At 39.2% G+C, this 19820-nt stretch overlaps 1 protein-coding gene across 1 annotated transcript in view; it reads right to left on the bottom strand.

Annotated features, from left to right (window-relative positions):
* Positions 1-2122: 2122 nt before the first annotated feature.
* The window catches only part of STIMATE (STIM activating enhancer), a 34740-nt gene continuing 17042 nt past the window's right edge, over positions 2123-19820 (bottom strand). Inside the window, exons 2-8 of the mRNA XM_063164537.1 lie at positions 19370-19418; positions 17471-17566; positions 15265-15386; positions 8835-8947; positions 7863-7940; positions 6959-7108; positions 2123-6114 (exon numbers count right to left, since the gene is read on the bottom strand). Coding sequence (XP_063020607.1) covers positions 5998-6114; positions 6959-7108; positions 7863-7940; positions 8835-8947; positions 15265-15386; positions 17471-17566; positions 19370-19418 — 725 coding nt within the window. The 3' untranslated portion in view covers positions 2123-5997. The remainder of the gene's footprint in view (positions 6115-6958; positions 7109-7862; positions 7941-8834; positions 8948-15264; positions 15387-17470; positions 17567-19369; positions 19419-19820) is intronic.

Raw genomic sequence — 19820 nt, 5'->3', positions numbered from 1 at the left:
AAGCTAATAAAGTAGGGTATGGTTTTACCCTTACAGCTCTATCTCTGATCATGCTCCAGTGCAGGCTCTTACACAACTGAGAGAGTAAAATCACCTTCTACTTCCAGCACTATGAGCAAGTTTAACCATTTCACCCACATCTGTACAGGAATAGCTTACTCAGACACAGATAAACTCGGTGTTCCCCACTGTACTTGCTGACAGCAGGAAACCCTTTCTCAGAACTTTTAATATTTGTTCTCTAAACAATTTTTTAATTAAGTAAAGCCCTGCCATCTCTGAGCATGAGTTCTATTTTTCAATACTGGGAGAGGTTTGAGTAGGAGAATGCTTCCCTTTTGGTTTTTTATATGAAATCTTTACATAAATAAAAAAAAAAAATCAGCTTCCGTGACTGCACTCAACACCTACAAAGAACCAAGACTCCAGCCAGGTGGGTTAATGTGAGAAGGGCAGGCATGGCAGACCTCCAAACACCTTCGACTAGAGAGATCAACTGCTGTAGTGGTAGAAATCTGCCCTAGCCTTTCCTCAGGCTCTGCCAGTGCTTTTAGGGTACAGAGAAGCACAAGAGTAACAAAAATTTGTTTTTCACTATGAAAACATGACATCAAACCACAGCTCCAGCGCTGTACGAGTAGGACTGTGGGATCTGTTGGCTATGAACTACTCCCCAGGCCTCCCAATGCCCAAACTGCCTTTAAGCCGAACTCTTTCCAGGCCTGAGATCTTCTCCTTTATTGGGGGAATTATTTGTAGGCTAAAACGCAGCTTGGATGTTATGCCCTTAGCTATTCCCTAGCCTTATTTTCTATTTTAAACCCATGTCTTAGTAATGCTTAGAAGAAGCATTTCTGCAGAGCAGCAGTGCCCTTAGTAGGCCAACAAAACAGAAGAATAAAACATTGACCTTAGAAAAAACAGATTTTTTTCCTATTGTACAAAGCAACAGTTCTCTACTAAGATGTTTCTCTACAGCCCCACAAGCGTCACTATTCTATTATGACAGCAAAATAACATTCTGCGTGTTTAAAGCAAATATTTAGAATTCAGGACACTGAACTATTATTTTCCCTTCAACTTTCAAAATTGTTTCACTTAATTGGTACTGCATATTCCTCACTCAAAATCAACAGAGTTGTGCTTTCATAGCAATTTAATCTATACAAACAAAATCAAACCACTCATACCTTGCTTGCCATTTGGGGCAGGTGAATTGCTTAGAGAGGCAGGCAGCACATCCTGGGGTTTCTAGAACATCCCCAAAACCTGGAGAGTTCTGTTCTCTTCAATTCCATTTCCTAAACCAGCACAAACATATTCTTGCATAGATTATGGGCTATTTTTCCTCACAAAGAACCCAGCCTAAATCAACAGTTACTTAAATTTTAGAGCAGACATCCTGTTCACCTGGTTGAGGTCCTTGAGATCTGTTAAATGGTACATAAATGACAATGGAAAAAAATGGCTCATTTATCCAACAGTGGCTATTAAAAATACAAGTTGTAAACTTCCACTGTACTAGGAATTGTGGAAAACTCCTTTGCTGGAGGAATGGTTCCAACTAAAATATGGCAATGACCATAGAGAATTAAGTGAATGGACACGTGGCTGCCACTGTGGTCTCCAAATGTCAGGGAAGATTTGAATTCTCCAGGAAAGTGCTAACAACCTCTCAGGGGGCTGCCACTTTAGGTAGAGTGAAGATTATACTCTGAATTCCCTGAATGGGTGCAGTGGATGTGGGGCTGCTTGGATATGGCACGTGGAACGTATGAAAATAACAGGGAAATGTCACAGAGGAGTTACAGAGGCAGAGTTGGGTCCATCCTGTTCAGTTCCTAAAAAAAAACCTTCCTCAGGAAATGGATCTGAGAGGAGCCTGCAAGGATTCTTAAACTTGTAAACAAAATTTGCAACTTAAGAACAATGGCTCTTCCCAATCAAATGGGACTTGCCATTAAGGTAAATAAATATACTGAAATTAAAATCAACATAACAGGGTGCACAATTAGAGCTGAAGTTAAACTCAAGTAGCAGAATCTGCTTCCCAGGAGAGGACACCACAGACACTGAAACACAGGCACTTCGAAACAGAACAAGTATAAAACAAGTGTACAAATCTGTAATAAGTCAGACTTTATTGTAAACCATTATAATGTAATTACATCAGATACCCTTAAAAGTTTAAGGTAACACCACTGATTAAACAATATGGTCCAAACAGAGGGCAGCAGAATACAGCTGTTGGTTTTGCTCACATTGGCTATACTCTGAATTTACTTACAAACAAACTCCACATTCAGTTTGAGACGGATACCCACACAAGACAAAAACACCTACAAAAGAGTCCCTTTTTTAAAGATACTGCAGTTTTACTTTGTAAAACCATAGTAGTCATTTTCAGTAATTGAACTGGAAACTTCACCTAAAAAAGTTTGCACGCCTATGCTGTAGATGTACTCTGACTTGGTGTGGCTGAATTTATTAGCTTTCACTACTGGTTTCTCCTGTAAAAAGCACAGCAAAGTTGCAAACACGGGTTAGTCAAGCACAGTGGCAGAGATTCCTTGTGATGCTCAGCTCTGAGCAGAGCGGGAGAGCCCAGGCCCCCCTCCCCAGGCCCGGCAGGGATCGGAGCAGACACCTGCCCGAGGGGATCACTTTGCATTGCTCTAATTTGCAACTCAGTTTCTGAGTTTTCCCTGAAGAAAAGCTATAGTACATTTTAGTTAGTAACATTAACAGACAGCATTCACCTACTTAAAGTAAGACAAGGGGATCTGAACATATTGAAGCCAGAACTTGGAAACCACATACTAGACAACACCAGTGTTTTAAGTTTATGCAGATGTATCACAGGTCAGATACTAGGAACAGTTAATGTATTTAGGTTGACCACTCGTGGTAAATTCCATCTCCACCAATATTTGTGTCTCTTCTCTAAGTTATAATCCCTCCCTCTTACTTTGGCATTCACTACATAGCTTATTTTCATTAAACAGAATCCTATTTTCTAAGCACAGCCTGAATTAAACCTTTGCTATGAGTTGTCCTGAAGTACATTTGCCAGGCAGAAATCAGAGTGACAGCTGGAGGATAATGCAAACATGGTGTTGCAATCTCACACTGGATCAACTCTTTATGAAAAGTCCATTTCAGACTGTACTGCCAATACATCTTAACAAGTGGTAAGACACAGTGAAGCACTAAGCACGCACTCCCTGCTCACACATGCAAGCCTGTCAGACAAAAGGACTTGTCCTACTCATAATTACTGCACAAATTCCAATTTTTACCTTACAGAGAGGAAAATGGCTAGTTTTACATTTTCCATCTCTTTCACAATAGTAACAAAGAATATATAGAAAAAACAGCCAAATTTTGTTACTTATCTAAAATTCTGAATACAATTATTATCTTAGTAGAGAATTTAATTTTTTTCCCTCTAAAGGTTGCTCCTCCTGTTACTACTGTGTATTTAAAATACTTCTGTGTCTTTGGATCATAGTGCTTTACTACATCATCTTGCTAGGCATATCTAGATCTCACAAGAAGAGACATTTCAGCACTTAAGACATGAGAAATTAGGCATTCAGAACCTTTTCTATAACCACCTTCAAGAAACTGCTCCATAGTGCTTCATACTGTTTTGTACTTGGTCAATAAGCTTGAGGTCTGCTGAAAAGAAATATTTTTACATGATTAAGGCCATAATTTTATACTGACACATCACAGACTAAACATGAGACTAGAATCATTTTGATAATTGAAGTAGCTGGAGGAGGGAAAAGGAAGATAAGATGCAAGCTGGCACAGTTAAATTTGTGTGCGCTGCTCAGTTATCTCAGCTGGCGAGGACAGCCATGCTCTGCACTGGGATGTAGCACATGTTCAATAGCTTCAGTTTACTATCTGAAACAGAACAAATCCTATGCTAAAAAAATAAATGCTGACAATTGTGACAAGAGCCAGTCCTAACTCTTAAATCCCTTTGGAAAAGTGAGCTGTAGGAGACTATTGTGTTGATGAATTTCTTGAAGTACTGTGCTTTTGGAGATCTGCGCCCGCCCAGTGGTCAATAGTCAAGAGAAGATGGAGTGATACAATCAATAAAAAACCCCACACCCCCCAACCCAGAGGCAACACTGATTAGGGACATTTCCCCATCCCCACCCCCCATGTTAAAAGAACTCAGGTAAGCTTCCACTGTCATTAGTCTCTAGATTTAGTCTAAAGGAAACACTAGTACTGTAACTTATTGCAGTTCTTACGTTTCAGTGCACAGTAACAAAGGTCAGTGGCTCAACTAAAACCTCGCGTCTGGCAAATGTCCCTTGGATCTGGCTGGACACCCTGAGGTGTCAGAGCATCGTGTCCCCTTGGCAGCCACCAGGAAAAGGGATGCTGGAATAGTGAAAGCAAGCACGGGAGCGCACAGTTCAGTATTTACTAAGGCCCAGGTAAGTGGTCTGGATAATAAATCACATTAAGACCTAGTAAATCTATAAAAAAATGTAAAAAATCTTAAAAAGTTCTGAGCAGTTTTCCAATGAAACTGGTTTAAGGCTTGGAATTTTTCTGGTGTCCAGATACTACAACAGATTTGCATTCAAGGTCTGTTGTCACCTCTTTGACACATTGCCTTGTCCTGCACAAGGTTTAGCTAAGCAAGGAAAGCTGTCAGAAACAATCATTTAGAAAATATGCAAAGCAAAAGGATATCACTGAAAACATGTCTGCTAGGTTTCAGATCACCACGTGCTCTCAATTATCAGAAGAGACACTGAAAATCCCAGAAATGCTGTGGTAACAACTGCACTCTACCCCCTACCCCTCGGGGTTGTTCTTTTACTATTGAAGGATAAAGAGACTTTATGGAAAATAAATAGGAGAAATTTTGTTGTTGCTGTTAAGCACATTAAGTAGAAGATTGCTTTTCCAACAAAAAACAAGGGACAGAATTGCATTTGCAATATTGCAGCACAACTGCTATAATCAGATCACAGTCCTGTACTGCAGGCCCTATAATAGGAAAAGTATCAGAAATGTTCCATCTCTTTTGGGTCATTTGAGAGGTATGCACAAGAGACTTGCAGAAAAAGAATTAATTCGAGTACCCATAGATACTCATTTCACAAACAACTTATCACAATGGATTTTTGTTATACACTAAAGTGCACCTTTGTCAAATATGCAAACACCACCTCCTACTGAAAAAGGTATTTTCAAATTATGTGGTCAAGAGCACACATAGGACTGCATTTTTTAGTGATATTTGGTGACTTCAGCAGTGACAGAGAGCTTTTCCCTTTGCAATCCCTTTGTCTTAAATCAGGAGACAAGGATAAATAAGATTTTCACTACAAATCTTTTGACCTGTTCTGCACAAAAAAGGGAATGGTACCCATTTCTCTGATAAAGAGAATCTTTAAATACAACTGTATGAAAATATAACTTAAATATAAAATAGTCAGATTTGAGAAGACTTGGAAAAAAATCTTTGTTCCACCTATTAGTTCCATAGGTACCCGGTAGCAAGTAAACATTTGTACTTAAAAAAATAATGTTAAGTTACAGCTTGTAACCATAAACTATTCTGCTCTAGGAATTATGCTGCAAAAGCCAGTTTTAGTAATAAAACACACTCCTTTAACTTAGTCAACTCTGATGCCTTTTTGAGAACTCCATACACTGTCCCATCAGTAACTGAAAGTGAAAGATTCTGTATCTGTTCTCTGATCTTCTCTGACACCTCCCACACGAATCCTTAGGGACTCTTCCATTTCCCACACATGACGAGGAGACATTCTTGCATAACTGGTCAGTGTGTTTGCAGTGCAACTGAACTGGAAGTCTTCCAACTGCTTTGCCTTCTGTTGGTAGACCTTGCTTCTAAGTCAGTTTGTATGAAAAGGGAGATGCAATTGCAACATTAAACCCCACTGACAGAAGTTTTTGCCATAAAACCTGCGAGTCCACAGGCCAAGGAATGTGTCATACAGGCAGACCAAAGCGATGCTTCTTCTTCTTGATGGGCTTCAAGTTGGTCAGTCTGCGCAGGTCCTCCTCAGCATCTGACTCCTCCATCTCATCATCTGCTGAAATAAGGATCTAAAAACAAATTACAGCTTCTGAGCACATGGAGCAGTCACATCCTTCTTTCTACTTTTAAATTTTACTTTTTTATGCTTGCAAAGCACCTTATTATTTGCTCAGGAAAGAGCTTAGAACACTATTAGGATTTACTGCCACATCATTGCAGATACTATCAGAAACCTTCAGTAAGTTCTGCAGAAGGATGGATGCATATTAATCTCACTACAGCCACTGACTCTGAACCCAAAGAGTGATGCCAGAACAGTAGAAGCATCTTGAGAGAATATTTAAAGTCTTGATCCACACTGGTAACAAGGCAGTCACATTACCTGGCAAACCCCACATAAGAGCACTGTTTACCTCACAGAAAAGTTACATTAACTTACTAAAGCTAAACTGACCCACCTTCAAATAAACCACCCATCTTTCAGCTGAATTAAAATCTGCTCACTTAATGTAATTTAGAATAATGTTATGCTAAGGCAGCTATGTAAATAATTCTCAAAAATCAGGTCAGTTACCTCCACCAGCTCCCTCTCACTTTAAGCTATTAACCTCTCTTTGAATTAGAATTGTCTATTAGTTTTGTATTCCCTGTAAGGTATTTTTTAGAAGCACTTGCAGCACAGCTTAGCCATGGTATTTACATATATTATTGTGTCTTCCTGCCCATCTGCAAGGAAATTACCTGCCAGAGTGGTACAACCATGACTTTTTCCTTAACTGGTTCTCAACTGCCAATGCTATAGATAGATGCTCAGCAAATCAACACAAAGTTGACAGTGCTACAATGAAATCAGTATCAGGAGGGATGAACTGGATTGATATTGCATTAATTGCAATAATTAACTCTACATACTTCTGACTCTGACTCCTCATGTGATGCTGCTCTCCTGTATCGGACTTTACTTCCATTTCTTGAGTCTTGTCCTGCTTCCTTTTCTTCAAGTTTAGCTTTTGTCTTCCCTTTCTTCATAAGGAAATTATCTACTACCCAGAACATTAACGCCTGTTAAAAGAAGGGGAAAGCAACAGTTCAGCTTTCTTCAGAGTAGAAGGAAGGTCCAAATACTGACCAAATGAACTTGAAAATGATTTTGAATTGGCCAAAAGCTAAATCTTGTGTAGGCAAAGTGTCACATATCTTATTACCCCTTTCAGGAATGCTCTAGAATCCAGCTACTTTATCCCTTTAGGGAAGAGAAGAAAATCAGAGAAGTGATGACTATTCACAGTGATTGTGTATTAACTCTTCATGAAGCAATGCTTTACCAGCAGGTGAAGCATTACATGCAAGGACACCCTCTGTCTCTGGCTCTAATCCCTAAATCCCTGATTGCTGCAAGAGTGTACTTTGGGAAGGATGACTGCACACTTGCCCTTTTCCTCTGCTCCACCACAGCCAGCTGCTATTAGCTATGGTAAGACACAGGATACTTCACAGGATGTCTGTCCTTAGACCAACTGCTTCCTGAAGCAAATTTCACTGTAATTTTATAATCTCTGTGTCAGTCAAACTACTGAAGTCATCAGGCCAAAGGGGTCTATGAGGCATTTCTGCCCCTCTCTTGAACCTGGTTCTTTAGCTCCATATGGATTTCAGCTTTGTAAAATCTACATAACCAGACAATTTACCCATTCTTTAGCAGCCCTTAAATTAACTTAAGCACCAAGGTACAGAGTGTTTTAAGGACTAATGTTAATTAATGAGCACATGGCAGAAGGATATCCAAGTAAACATCTCAGAAGTGAGTGGTACTAACGTTAACAAAGAAGGGAACTATCAGCATGACGATTGCCAGCTCCAGCTGGGGGTTCTCTATGGGGTTCAATAAAGCCACCTGTGGAAAGAAAAGGACTGGGTTCAGCTCACAGCAGTATGTGCACACAACTGCCTCAGGCAGGGCAATGTTCATGTACCAGCTAATGTGACAGAAATAACGCAGGTGAACCAAAAAAGGGCAGCTTTGAGAAAAGCAAAGTATTTAGGACAGCTCATAAATTACCACAGATAAGTAAGTGGGGCTGACAGGAAACTTATCTCTGTCATTTTTGTTTACAGAAGTCTGAGGAGCTGCCTTGGAATCATCTTGAACATTTTAGAGCCACTCCCAAGGAACATGTAGAACCATCTTTAGGAAATTTAAACAGAGTAGAGTTTTACAAAATACACAGTAAGGAGAACAGAGTTCCTGAAGTAGTCAGGGTACACAACAGAGCTAACTGGTTTTAATGGGCAATATCAGCACCACTTCGAATATCTGGCTGCACAGAGCCCATCAAAATAAAGGTTAATCCAGTCAGCACCAGTGGATTCCACGAATCCACCACGAATTTCTAAAAGTCTACACTTAAAACCTATCAACAAGGTCAGGCAAAGAAAATTCTTCAAAATACTACAAGAATACAAAATAGCTGTAGGCAAGAATTAGAGTTAAGAAAAGAAAGAACCACTGAGTAGTTTCAAGGGTACTTTAGACATGGAGATAGAATTAAATTTTGGATATTTCAGTTTACAAAAAACCTTCCAAATACAATATGATATTCCTGGTAATGGATAAAGGTCTCATTAGCAGTATCCCAATTAAACTAAAGAACATAACACTACTACAGAGTTAATTGGCAATGAGTGTAGACAATCATGATGCTTGAGCCAAACCAATAAACACAGCTGGAAGTCTTTACAGCTTCCACCTGAAATTCACTTGTCTGCAAAGTGCTGTAAAAACACCAACCTCTTTCCACTGAGGTATAAGCAGCACTATGATGATGATGGTTTTCTCAAATGTCATAATCATTATGTACAGAGCACACTGGCCCATCCAAGCACTGCACTGCAGGGGGTCACCTGCAAGAAAGAAGAAAGGTTCAATGTATGCATAGGTTTGATTTACTTCAGAGTAAACATCTTTAAAAAGCAGTATTGGAAGAGACAGCAGGGCAGCTAAATCCTCCAGAAGTGCCTTCTCCAATTCCTTCAGTGCTGCTCCCTCCCCTCCCTCTGTCTCACCCCAGCTTTCAAAAAGTACCAGAAACTGAATATAACAGGACTTTGTCCCATCCAGCAGTACCTGTGATATGCCTATACTGTTTCACATAATCTGATGAAAGCAAGACAAATAAACTTTCATTGTGTTTCTGCCCATACTGTTAATTTTTGATCCTCTATCATGACATATTAAGTGTCTTAAAGGGGAAAATTTGAGGCAAACATGGCTGGAGAAAACACATTTCCCTTCAGTCTAAGTAGAACTTAAATTTCCACCATTGTCTCTAGGCTACCTTAAAGATATTTTTCATCTCTACGAAGTGAGTTACCATAAGTAACCAATTGAAGGTGCAAGAGCTGCTATAAAAAATTAAGCTGAATAAAAAATTAGGATCACATTGTAGCTCCAATGTGAAAGGGTGCAGCAGGTGCACTCAACAGAGTGAAAACCTGAGTGCATGAAGTTATCTGCCAGGACAGAAAGAAGACCACAAATATTTGAACAGGAAAACTTAAGCACACAATTAGACTCTTTGAAAGAAGGCAGAGAAAGAAAAAGAAGACAAAAAAGGGGAAAAAAAGAGGATTGGTAAGCCTAATAAGCTTTGCAGGTGAGTTTGAAGCTGCACTTCACCAGAAAACAAAAGCAAGCTCTGGAGAGGGGTGACAGATTTTTAGTCTTTGCAGCAGCCTCTGCAATCTCATCAAAGGCAGCTCCAAACTCTTAGCCTGGGGATGAATAATGTGCAATGGAAAATCAGATGCCTTTATGTGTTTGTAATGCATAATGGACAGTTGCTGCTTCCTTTTCTGGAACACTCCTGAAAGGCTTTCAGTATTAATGCTTGGTAATACTCTGAGACTGAGGCTTTGCTGCTGAAATGCTACACAGAGAAACTGAAAATCAGACTGGAGTCCAAAACAACAAAGACTTCCTAAGCAAGTTTTACAGGCTGAGTTTCTGATCAACACTCAACAGTCTGAGAGGAAAGCAATTAAAATGCTCAAGTTTTACAATTAAATATTGCAGTTGCAGCTTCTCTTGTAAAAACCCAAAGAGTTAGAATTTTAAAGGGAAAACATCAGTAAGTCAAAGTCAAGCAACTGTGATTCTTCTGAAGATACAAGGCCTGAATTAGGTTTGAGAATTACATTTTAGCAATTAATTTCTATACTCCCCATTTTTCTTAGCATTCTATAGTTTTTCTCACTAATTAGCAAATATTAAAAAAATAATCTAGCTTTGGCTATAGCAGTACAATTGAAATGAACAGTTTATTCTAATCTCTTTTCCAATATTTATTTCATTCCTAAAAGCAAAGACAGTGAAAACAATTTTGCATCTTTTGCAACTCTCAGGAGATTTTGTACATGCAAAAACTGTGAAACTCCATATTAAAAGTGCTGTGTACTCTCACCAATGAATGTTTTGTTCCACAATATTTTTGTGGGGAGTGATGCTGCTTTCTTTGGGGTTTTATTTTGGTACATGACTGAAATTAGAAGTTGTATATATTAAATTCTGCTCGAGGATTTTTTGTGTGCACCTACAAAATTATCTCTCAGCTATAACTACAATTGGGGACAACAGGGATGCTGCCTACTTTGAATTTAGCAAGTCTTTTGACAGTGTCCCAGCAGTATGCTTGAAGAAAGGTGGGAAGATACAGACTGGGTGGGTGAAGATACAATTCTGATATGAGGGAAAAGAAGCTTTCACAGTGAGAGTGGTTAAATCTACTGGAGTAGGTTGTTTAGATAAAGGGGTTCTTAAATCCTAAACCATGGAAAAATTAAAAACTGACTGGACCATGCCCTGAACAACCCATTTCAGCTTTGAAGTTAATCCTGCTTTGAGCAAGAGGTTGGATTATATGAAGTTTCTTTCTAACCAATTTTTTTCTATGGTTTTATAAGCCATGAAATTCAAGTTAATAACATCACCACATCCAGAAGGTGCTCCAAAGAGCACCTTCAGACATTTGTACATTCAGAGGTTCTGTACACAAACCCAAATTAGAACTTTAATGTTAATGTTGAAGCCATAAAGCTCTAATTTAATTTCTAAAGTCTCTTACAGTCATCTCTTGAATTCTGATTTTATACTTGTCATATATAAAACAGTCCAGCAAATTACTGGAAATCTTGCTAGTGTAAGAAAAACAAATAAAGAATGAAACTGAAAAATTTTGAATTGTCTGCAGTGACAACTGTAGCAGCATTTTTGGAAATTGCTGGGCAATGCCAAATTAGCCTATACTTGTATCTGCCACTGCCATCAGGTGCTTTGTGGAAGTATGTTTAGAAACAGTTCTTGAACCCAATACCTGGTATTCCTCTACCCTGTAATTCCTTCTGTTCTTCAGATCCTGACATTTTTTCTTAAGAAAATGCCAACTCACAGCACTACTCCAAAATAAATTTTAAATCGTTTTGAAGGCAGTGCTAGCTACCCCACCTGGCTATAAGTAAGTTGCTCTGCAAGGGGCAAATAAAGACCTGGAGGAAAAAGATGCATTAAATACAATTTCTGAGCTCTGCCATGGAGAGGCAAAGCCAAGGAAAGAGGCCACAGCCAATTCAGTTGCCAGTGGAGTTTATAAACACCAGGAGGGATTTATCACCTGTCTCCTACTTGCAGCAGCTAAAGTAGCTCAAGACAAGAAGGGAAGGAGAACGCAGGGAACATTCTTTTCAGTACAGATCATGACTGCTTTTCTCCTCTTTACACACTCAAATATATTAACACATTCTGTACTTCTATTAAAATCCAACTGCTGAAGCAATGAATCTGAGAATATAAAACCATAGATATGAAGACAAATCCAATAAAATTAAAAATTCTCATGTAAAAAAGCCCTTGAGGGAGCGTCTTGGCCCTCTGCTCATAAATCAGACTGCAGTGCTGTTTTGCTGTACAAACAGCCACCATTTATAAATGCTGATATTTTGGTATCCATTCCTTCCTTGAGGCATTTATGCTTAAAAACTATCCTCCATATAAAGAAGAGGCTTTTAAAACCAGCAGGACATTGCTATTTTTGTGACAGCTTCAAGTAATGAATCACCAGGGATCAAGTAATAGAGCTAAGAAGGGAAATGAGCTCACAGTGAGAACTAACTTGAGACAAATGATTATTTAGGCTCTAGAAACACAAACATCACTCAGTCACAAGAAGAGACCTGCCTGGGGGTGGAAGGAGGGCTCCTGTTTGTTTTCCCATATTTACAAACAAACTGAAATCACACTGATCTCCAAGCTGAGCACTTGACTCTAGTACTCCAGATAAAATGCTCCAAAATTCTGATACTCTTCAGTGACCCATGGGGTGGAGAAGAGAGGAGATGTGTGGAGAAGAGAAGGCTCCAGGGTGACCTTATTACAGCATTTCAGTACCTGAGGGGGCTCCAGGAGAGCTGGAGAGGGACTGTGGAAAAGGCTGTGGAGCAAGAGGACAAGGGGGAAAGGCTGCCCAATGCCAGAGGGCAGGAATGGATGGGATATTGGGAATTAGGAATTGTTCCCTGGGAGGCACAGGGTGCCCAGAGAAGCTGTGGCTGCCCCTGGATCCCTGGCAGTGCCCAAGGCCAGGCTGGATGTGGCTTGGGGCCACCTGGGATAGTGGAAGGTGCCCCTATCCATGGCAGGGGGTGGAACAAAATGGGCTTTGAGTTCTCCTACAAACCACAACACTCTGTGATTCTATGCTACACCTTCCATATTTAATTTCAAAATCCCAAGTTCTAAACACACTTGCAACCCCACAGAACTGCATTTTAGTCCCCTCTTTTACTTTATTTTAAAAATCTTACAAAAAATAACAGTGTTCTTTGGGTCAAACTGAAAAATGTTAAACTGGTGATAGGAGGGTTTTCACTTCAGGAACCCCAGGGACACTTAAAACAAGATGACAGCAAATGATCCAATGCAACTTGTCCTTTTGCATGGGATTTCTTACAGAGGGCCTAACCTTACTGCACCTACTTAGTTTTAGCCAGAACTAATAACTTTGCATCTGCTCTCGAATTCTCTTTATACCAGAAGCCTCTCCCACATGATTAATGGAAATGCAGATTTGCAATATGCTTTAAAACAGTCCTGACAATGACTCCAGCTTGATTAAAAACCTAACACACTAAGGGCAGGACAGCACATCTATAAAGATGCAGAAAAGAAAGTTAGTGACTAATTAAATGATCTGATACTAGAGAGAACAACTAACAAAAGAGGGTTTATGTAATTTCATAAGTCACTTATACACACACAGAGGAGAATACTCAATAAACAGGGTCAGGTGTTTCAGATCTAATTCAAAGTGACAACACTGGAGCAGCCACAGACCATCTCCAAAGCACTACACAAGTTCATCTGTTGATTTTAAGAGCTTAATTACTGCAGTCAGAAATGCCTCATAACTAAAATAGACCTGGCTTCATTGTGAAAGTCAGTAAGAAATAGAGAAATTTCAAGGGAGTGAATATACTCCCCACATCTCCCCACCCACAGACTGCTTACTGTTGAAAGCACATTAAAATGGGAAAGGACAACAGATTACACACAAAAAAATTCAAAATGTTATTAGGGAGAAATAAAATCTAACATCTGACATGATTACAAATACCTACCTATAACTATAATAGATACACTTTTTTTTTTTCTCTAAGAGGAAACTCAAGTTTTATATGGGCTGAAAGCTGCTCAAACATCTTCAAATGGCTTCAAGCCAAACCAACAATCAGAAAATGGGGCTCTGGGCAAGAGGTCTCACCTCCTTCCTTGCCTCTTTGCCTTCCCTGGGCATTGGTGCTTAGCTAATCCCTCAGAGACACAAGTCTGGGACTAATCTGAAAGAACTATTTACTTTTCTTACATCTAGTGAATTTTTGATGGTTTAGCTCTCAATTCCCTGAAGAGTCACATATGCACCAGTCCAAGGAAAAGAGTGGAAATACTGGACTGAGGCACGTGGGATAAAAGCAGACAAGCAGTGTTGTGGCAGTGCTGATTTAAACAGCTTAAGTGGCCATAAACTGCACCCTAAAAGATATGCATTAAATCTCCATAAATCTAACATGCACTGATGGCATAGGCAGTTCTTTCTAAGTTGCTTGTTATCATATCTAAACCTCTGACATTAAAGCAAATAGCAATTAATGTTATTTGATTGCAAACTTCTCAAGCTTTTAAAGTGCTCCAATTTCACAAGGTCTTTACTTATTCTTAGTTCTGTCAGCTGCTTAGGATCATTAAAACCAAAGAAATCTACAAAACCAAATCCTACCAGTAATAATTATAAAACTGCTGTGAAAGCTCCTAATTTGTTAGGCAAACATTTTTAACTTTCTTAAACTTCTTCCTCCCCCAAACCACTGGGGTTGTTGTTTTTCTCTCTGATGAAGAGCCACAGCTCTCTTATAAGGCAACATCTCCTCCCACTCCTGTCTCAAGGAGCTGCAAATGTGATTTCTAGCATATACACAAAAATTTCATTTTCAGCAATCTGAGAATAACAGACTGAACAAAATTAAATGCTGATGTTAAGAATGTGTGAGAGTCAACTGCAGCTGCAAATCCACAACTTCTGCACATCAGTGGACTTCTGAGTAATGGAAGATAAACTCTGCAACTTCACCTGGAAGTGATTTCACAGCCTGTCCCTCACACATTTTTCACCAGAGACACAGACCCTACATGCACAAGCTCCAGTGATCATTACTTGAGGAGCAGCATAGATCATCTTGCATTTCCTTCTCTGAAGGGATGTGGCTGCTCAAAGAGGGCTGGCAGAACTCTTGGTCTGTATCTTCAGGCATGTGGTTCAGTGAAAGCTTTACTAGGAAATGACCTTCCAGAAATCATTTCTTTAGAAGTGTTTCAGAGTAAATTTATCATGCTGGTATTTTTTCCATGAGATTAGCCAATGTCATAATTTGTTGAATCACTCCTTAAAAAAGTAAAAATTCAAGCAGTCATTCCAAACTCAGGGAATGCTCAGAGACTTGCTGAGCTTTCTAAGACACAAGGTGAATACTGAGATATAGAACTTAGAAGAACCCTCATGACAAGTGAAACACTAAAATGACTGTACAACAATTTGAGGATGAGTTAACCACCTGCTGAAATATTCAGGGATTCTACCCTGAGAACCACTTCAGTGCCAGAGCAGAACATTTACCATATTCCCCAAAGCGAAGGGACTCCCACTGCTGCCACTCCACGATGCTGCTGACAGCTCGGATCCCGATGTAGATCAGCAGCATCCCTAAGGTGGCATCCAGCAAGAAGTTGATAAGGTACCTGAAAGGAAAAACAAAAACCCAAGGAGTCAGGGTCTATTTTCTACAGGTTTGGGGTATTTTAACACCATGATTGAGAAAAGATCTGTAAGTATGTTGAGAAGCCAGAGTACTGAGAACAATCATTTACCCACTTCTGTAATTACACTGGGTGCCTACAATTTAAATAATTTTTGCAGTCTCAATATTTTTTTTCTGTCCTTAAAGATCCCCAAACTTGATAAAAATAGTTATTTTTGAATAACAGTTCACCAAATCTGAGTTTTAATTAACGTTGCATTAGTCAAACGTTAAAATCAAGGCTGAGTGGCGAGAACATCGGCAATCCAATTCTGCTGAGTCCTGCTGAGGCCACAAGAGGCTGCTGTAAGCCCGCAGCAGGAAGGCAGCAGCAGCAGGAGCAGGGAAATCAGAGGCGCCAGCACCTACTCCACAGCCAGAGAGGGCTCCCGGCTCCAGGGATGCCCAGGATTCCCCACAACACCGAGATTTTCCAGCACACCGGGCTCACCCTGGGATGCATCCTTAACCTGCCCACAGGACCTGCTGTGCTGCTGCCAGGCATGTCTGCACCCACCTTCAGACTTAGGGATATTTTTCCTAAGATAGATTTTGGTTAATGCTGCATGGTATTTTTTCTGCTATCAAGAACCTGCACCCTTGTCTGAGAAATTATTCATCTCTACACTGTAATTTCAGTTATCCTGAGAACACTGAATAATCTCACTCTCTTACTTGTGTCATGTTACACTCAGATTAAAAGAAGGATTTGAAAATAAAAATATGTAAATGCAGGAGAGACTTGTCTTGCACATGTCTTTATTTTGCCTAACAAAGTGCTTTGCGTTATTTTTTATAAAAAAAGTTATTTTAAATTTAAGATACTGTAATACACTATTGTGCCTTGGCTTTAAACACTGACAATTTCTGACATGCTTTTGTTACCTCACTTGAATATATACTTTTGAGTTATAAAAATTGAATGAAAGTAATTTGCATCTGCCAGTTTTTAAACCTTTCAGGAAATTCTTAAAGCTATAAGCAAGGAAAATCCTACAATGATGCCTGGTATTGTTGAAACTGCCATAACTCAAATTTTACATTTCACGTGCTAAAATAGATGCATTTTGCCTAACAGAATGCTTTGTGGTGGGAAGAGAAAAGCAGTGTTCTTGCACATTTCTACCATGCAGGAGCACAGAAGGAACCAAGGAGGAATAAGGAATAAAAACTGGCTTGTGCAGCAACACAAGCATGTTCCTTGAGCTGTGTCTCTCCTTTGTTTACTCAAGAACAACAAGTGAGCAGATGCCATGGAAAGGAACTGGATTGGCTCTAAAAGGCAAATTACTGGGCTTTTAAAAGTAATTTCACAGCTTTCACTACCAGCAATGTGTAAGCTACTTTGAGCATGAGCCTTATCAAGAACAAACCCAAACAATTCCCATTTGCTTCAGGAGCTCCTGTAAAGAGCCTGTCGGGGTCTTAGTCATAAAATCTTCAGGTTTAATGCACTACAGAGAAATGCTTATCTATTTAGTCACACTGCTCCAAGCGTGACATTGCAGAATTAATTTCTGTACTAACTGCCTGCCTACCAAGCAAGATTTCCCATTTTTAACAAAATGAAAATAATACTACAACATAGGTTTAAGAAGCAAATACAAACACAAATGATTTTTGCTAAATAACCCTGAAAGCAACCTCACTTTGTATTACAGCCTTGCTTTACTACAGTGAACACCACAGGATATTCATTTTCTTTGGTCCCAGCACCTTCAATAAACAAACCTGAACTGCAATGGGCATCCCAAGTCTCCATTCATTCACTGGAGAGGGACAAGTAGCAAGGCTTTGCCCTTTAGATTTAAAATAGCTACACACAGCCCAGACTCCTGCCAGCCATGAACTTAAAGAAAAGGATCCTGACCCTTGATTAACTAAGTTTAAACCACAGCTTTTTAAAGTGACTGATTTTTACCATGAAAACTCTCTTCTCAGCTTTATCTTGCCTTACTAACCACATACACCAACTCAGCCCCAGAACTTCCATAAAGGCCAGTTATTCCAAAATTAAACACTCACAGTGAACAGGGGTCTTCTTCTGTCAGGTCTGATAAATAGACATTTGCAAAGTGGATGAACAACATCCCTATGGCTTGCTTGGAAGTATCTAAAAACCTATGTAAAGTAAAAACAGTTTTTAAGACACACAAAACTGCTTACAACACAGCCAGACATTGCAAATTTATGTTAATTAAAACTCCATCTCTATTACTATTTTTTTTCTCCAAATGACAACCCCAGAATGCCAAAAGTATCACAGTATTTAGTTCTTTTTAAACAATGTTTCATTTTAAATTTTGCCCCTTTTTTTTCTAACAATAACTCAAATCACATTAACTTGAAACCTACCACTGTAAACACAAAGTCTGTGGATATCCTCTTGGTATCATGTGCATGATCCAAGAGCTAATCCTGACTAACTCCAGCTAAGTCTTTAATAACCTCCTGGAAACAATGAGTATTCCAGCCCTGATAGGTATTTTGGACCTTTTATGTTTATGCATTTTTAGCAAGCTTCTGGCACAGACAAAAATAAAATCCTCATCATGTGCTTGTAGGCGAACAACTTAACAGTGACTAATGAGTCCTTTATCTGCAGTATTTCATTTAAAAGCCAGCATATTTTTCACCTGGAAGCATGAAGTGGTTTCACTGAATTTTATCTACAGTGCAGAGCTTAGAACACACTGCAAAGGAATTCCAACCTTGACAATATTATCTCCAAAGCAGATGATAAAGTCAGAGAGAAAAGTGTTTGTTTCTCAAGGGGAAAATATAAACCCCCCACTTAGACAGTGATTCAGTAATGACTCCAGCCCTTAGCATTCTTTTTTCATCAACCTTTGCATAAAACCAAAACTTTCAGTGGATGTTTCATTAAATGTAAAACATAAGAATCATAACAAGTATTCTGCAGACAAGAGTGTGTTTGTATTATTCAGAAAAACAACCATTTTGCCTGTTGTTTGTATGTCTAAAAAGATCTAAACACCCCAACAGACCCAAATGACATTTTATGCCTGAATTCATCTACCCTCCCTGATAACTGTCTTGAACTTCAATCTCCTCATTCACTGCATGACACAGAGAGCTGAGTGTTGGAGATGAGGCAGGAAGCCAGTGGGTTACATATCTAATCAGTGCACTCTGCTATAAATAACAATACTTGAGTCCCAGAACAAGATCCTTTGCTTAAAAATTAAGGGCTATCAGTGCACTTGTCAGAATTTCAGGATGAGGTAGACTGTAGTACACAAAGATTTTGTACTTCTTTTTTCAATAAAATAAAGGTCAATGTTAGTTTTGAGAAAGCAGCTTTGTTTGAGGGGAATTTAAACCACTGAAGTCTCAAACAAGTGGAATGGCAGCCTAACACTTACACACCAGTCTCAAAATTGGTAAAGTTTATGCTGGCATTGCTTCAATCCAGGAACTTTTAAAGTGTAGTAAACACAAACACACTTTTTATATCTTGCATTTCTTATAGTTGATGTACTTGTATTTTTTATCATGCTGTTCTCTATTTTATACATAGCAGGATACCAAGAAAACATGGAATTTTATTTGAGCCCTGCTGAGATCTCCCTCTATGCTTATGCAAGTTTGTAGATATTCAGATACATCTTAGGGCTACTCTAATTTTCTGTCTTTAGGAAGAAGCACAAATTGAAGCTTTATGCCTAAGTGCACATCTCTACAGATTCCTGGAAGTGTTCAGTAAGAAGTGACTACCCAGGAAACACACAGGAGGTAGCCTGACTCAAGTATTTTGGTAACTTTTTTGGTTCCTCACTGACAGTTACCAATATCTTGTCATTACTTTTCTTTATTTTAATCATCAGACACTAACATCATCCCTTCAATTTCTACAACATGCAAGAAGAAAAGAAGTTAATAATAAAGCATGCAGAAACCTACCATATCCTCCAGGGACGTCTTTCATGCTTTGGTTCTCTGAAGCGTTTTACTAGGGAGAAAAAAAATATAATTGAAGACAATCAGCAACTTCCAAAGCAACAAAAATATAGAAAAGTGAAAGCAAATAAGACTTGCAGAAATGTTACAGCCTTCAATGAAATGCATCTTTCACTACTGCACTTCACCATATCAAACTCCAAGGATCCATTTTCAAAGAAACTCCCTTCTGCCACCTCTCAGTTCCTAGAGCTCCATTCTCTGACTGCCCATATCCATATCCCTCACATGAAACAATAATCCACATCTGAGCACCATTCCATTGGCCTGAGTGTTACAACTGCCCATCCAGAAAATTTAATTTCCAACAATAAAGCAGGTAGTAGAAAGAGCTGTTTCTTTTCCTCACTGGAGACCCAAACTCAAATTGGAAAGTATTCTCATAACTTGGGGC

The sequence above is a fragment of the Melospiza melodia genome, chromosome 10, assembly GCF_035770615.1.
Source record: "Melospiza melodia melodia isolate bMelMel2 chromosome 10, bMelMel2.pri, whole genome shotgun sequence".
NCBI lineage: Eukaryota > Metazoa > Chordata > Aves > Passeriformes > Passerellidae > Melospiza > Melospiza melodia.
This window is presented reverse-complemented; position numbering and strand designations above follow the sequence as displayed.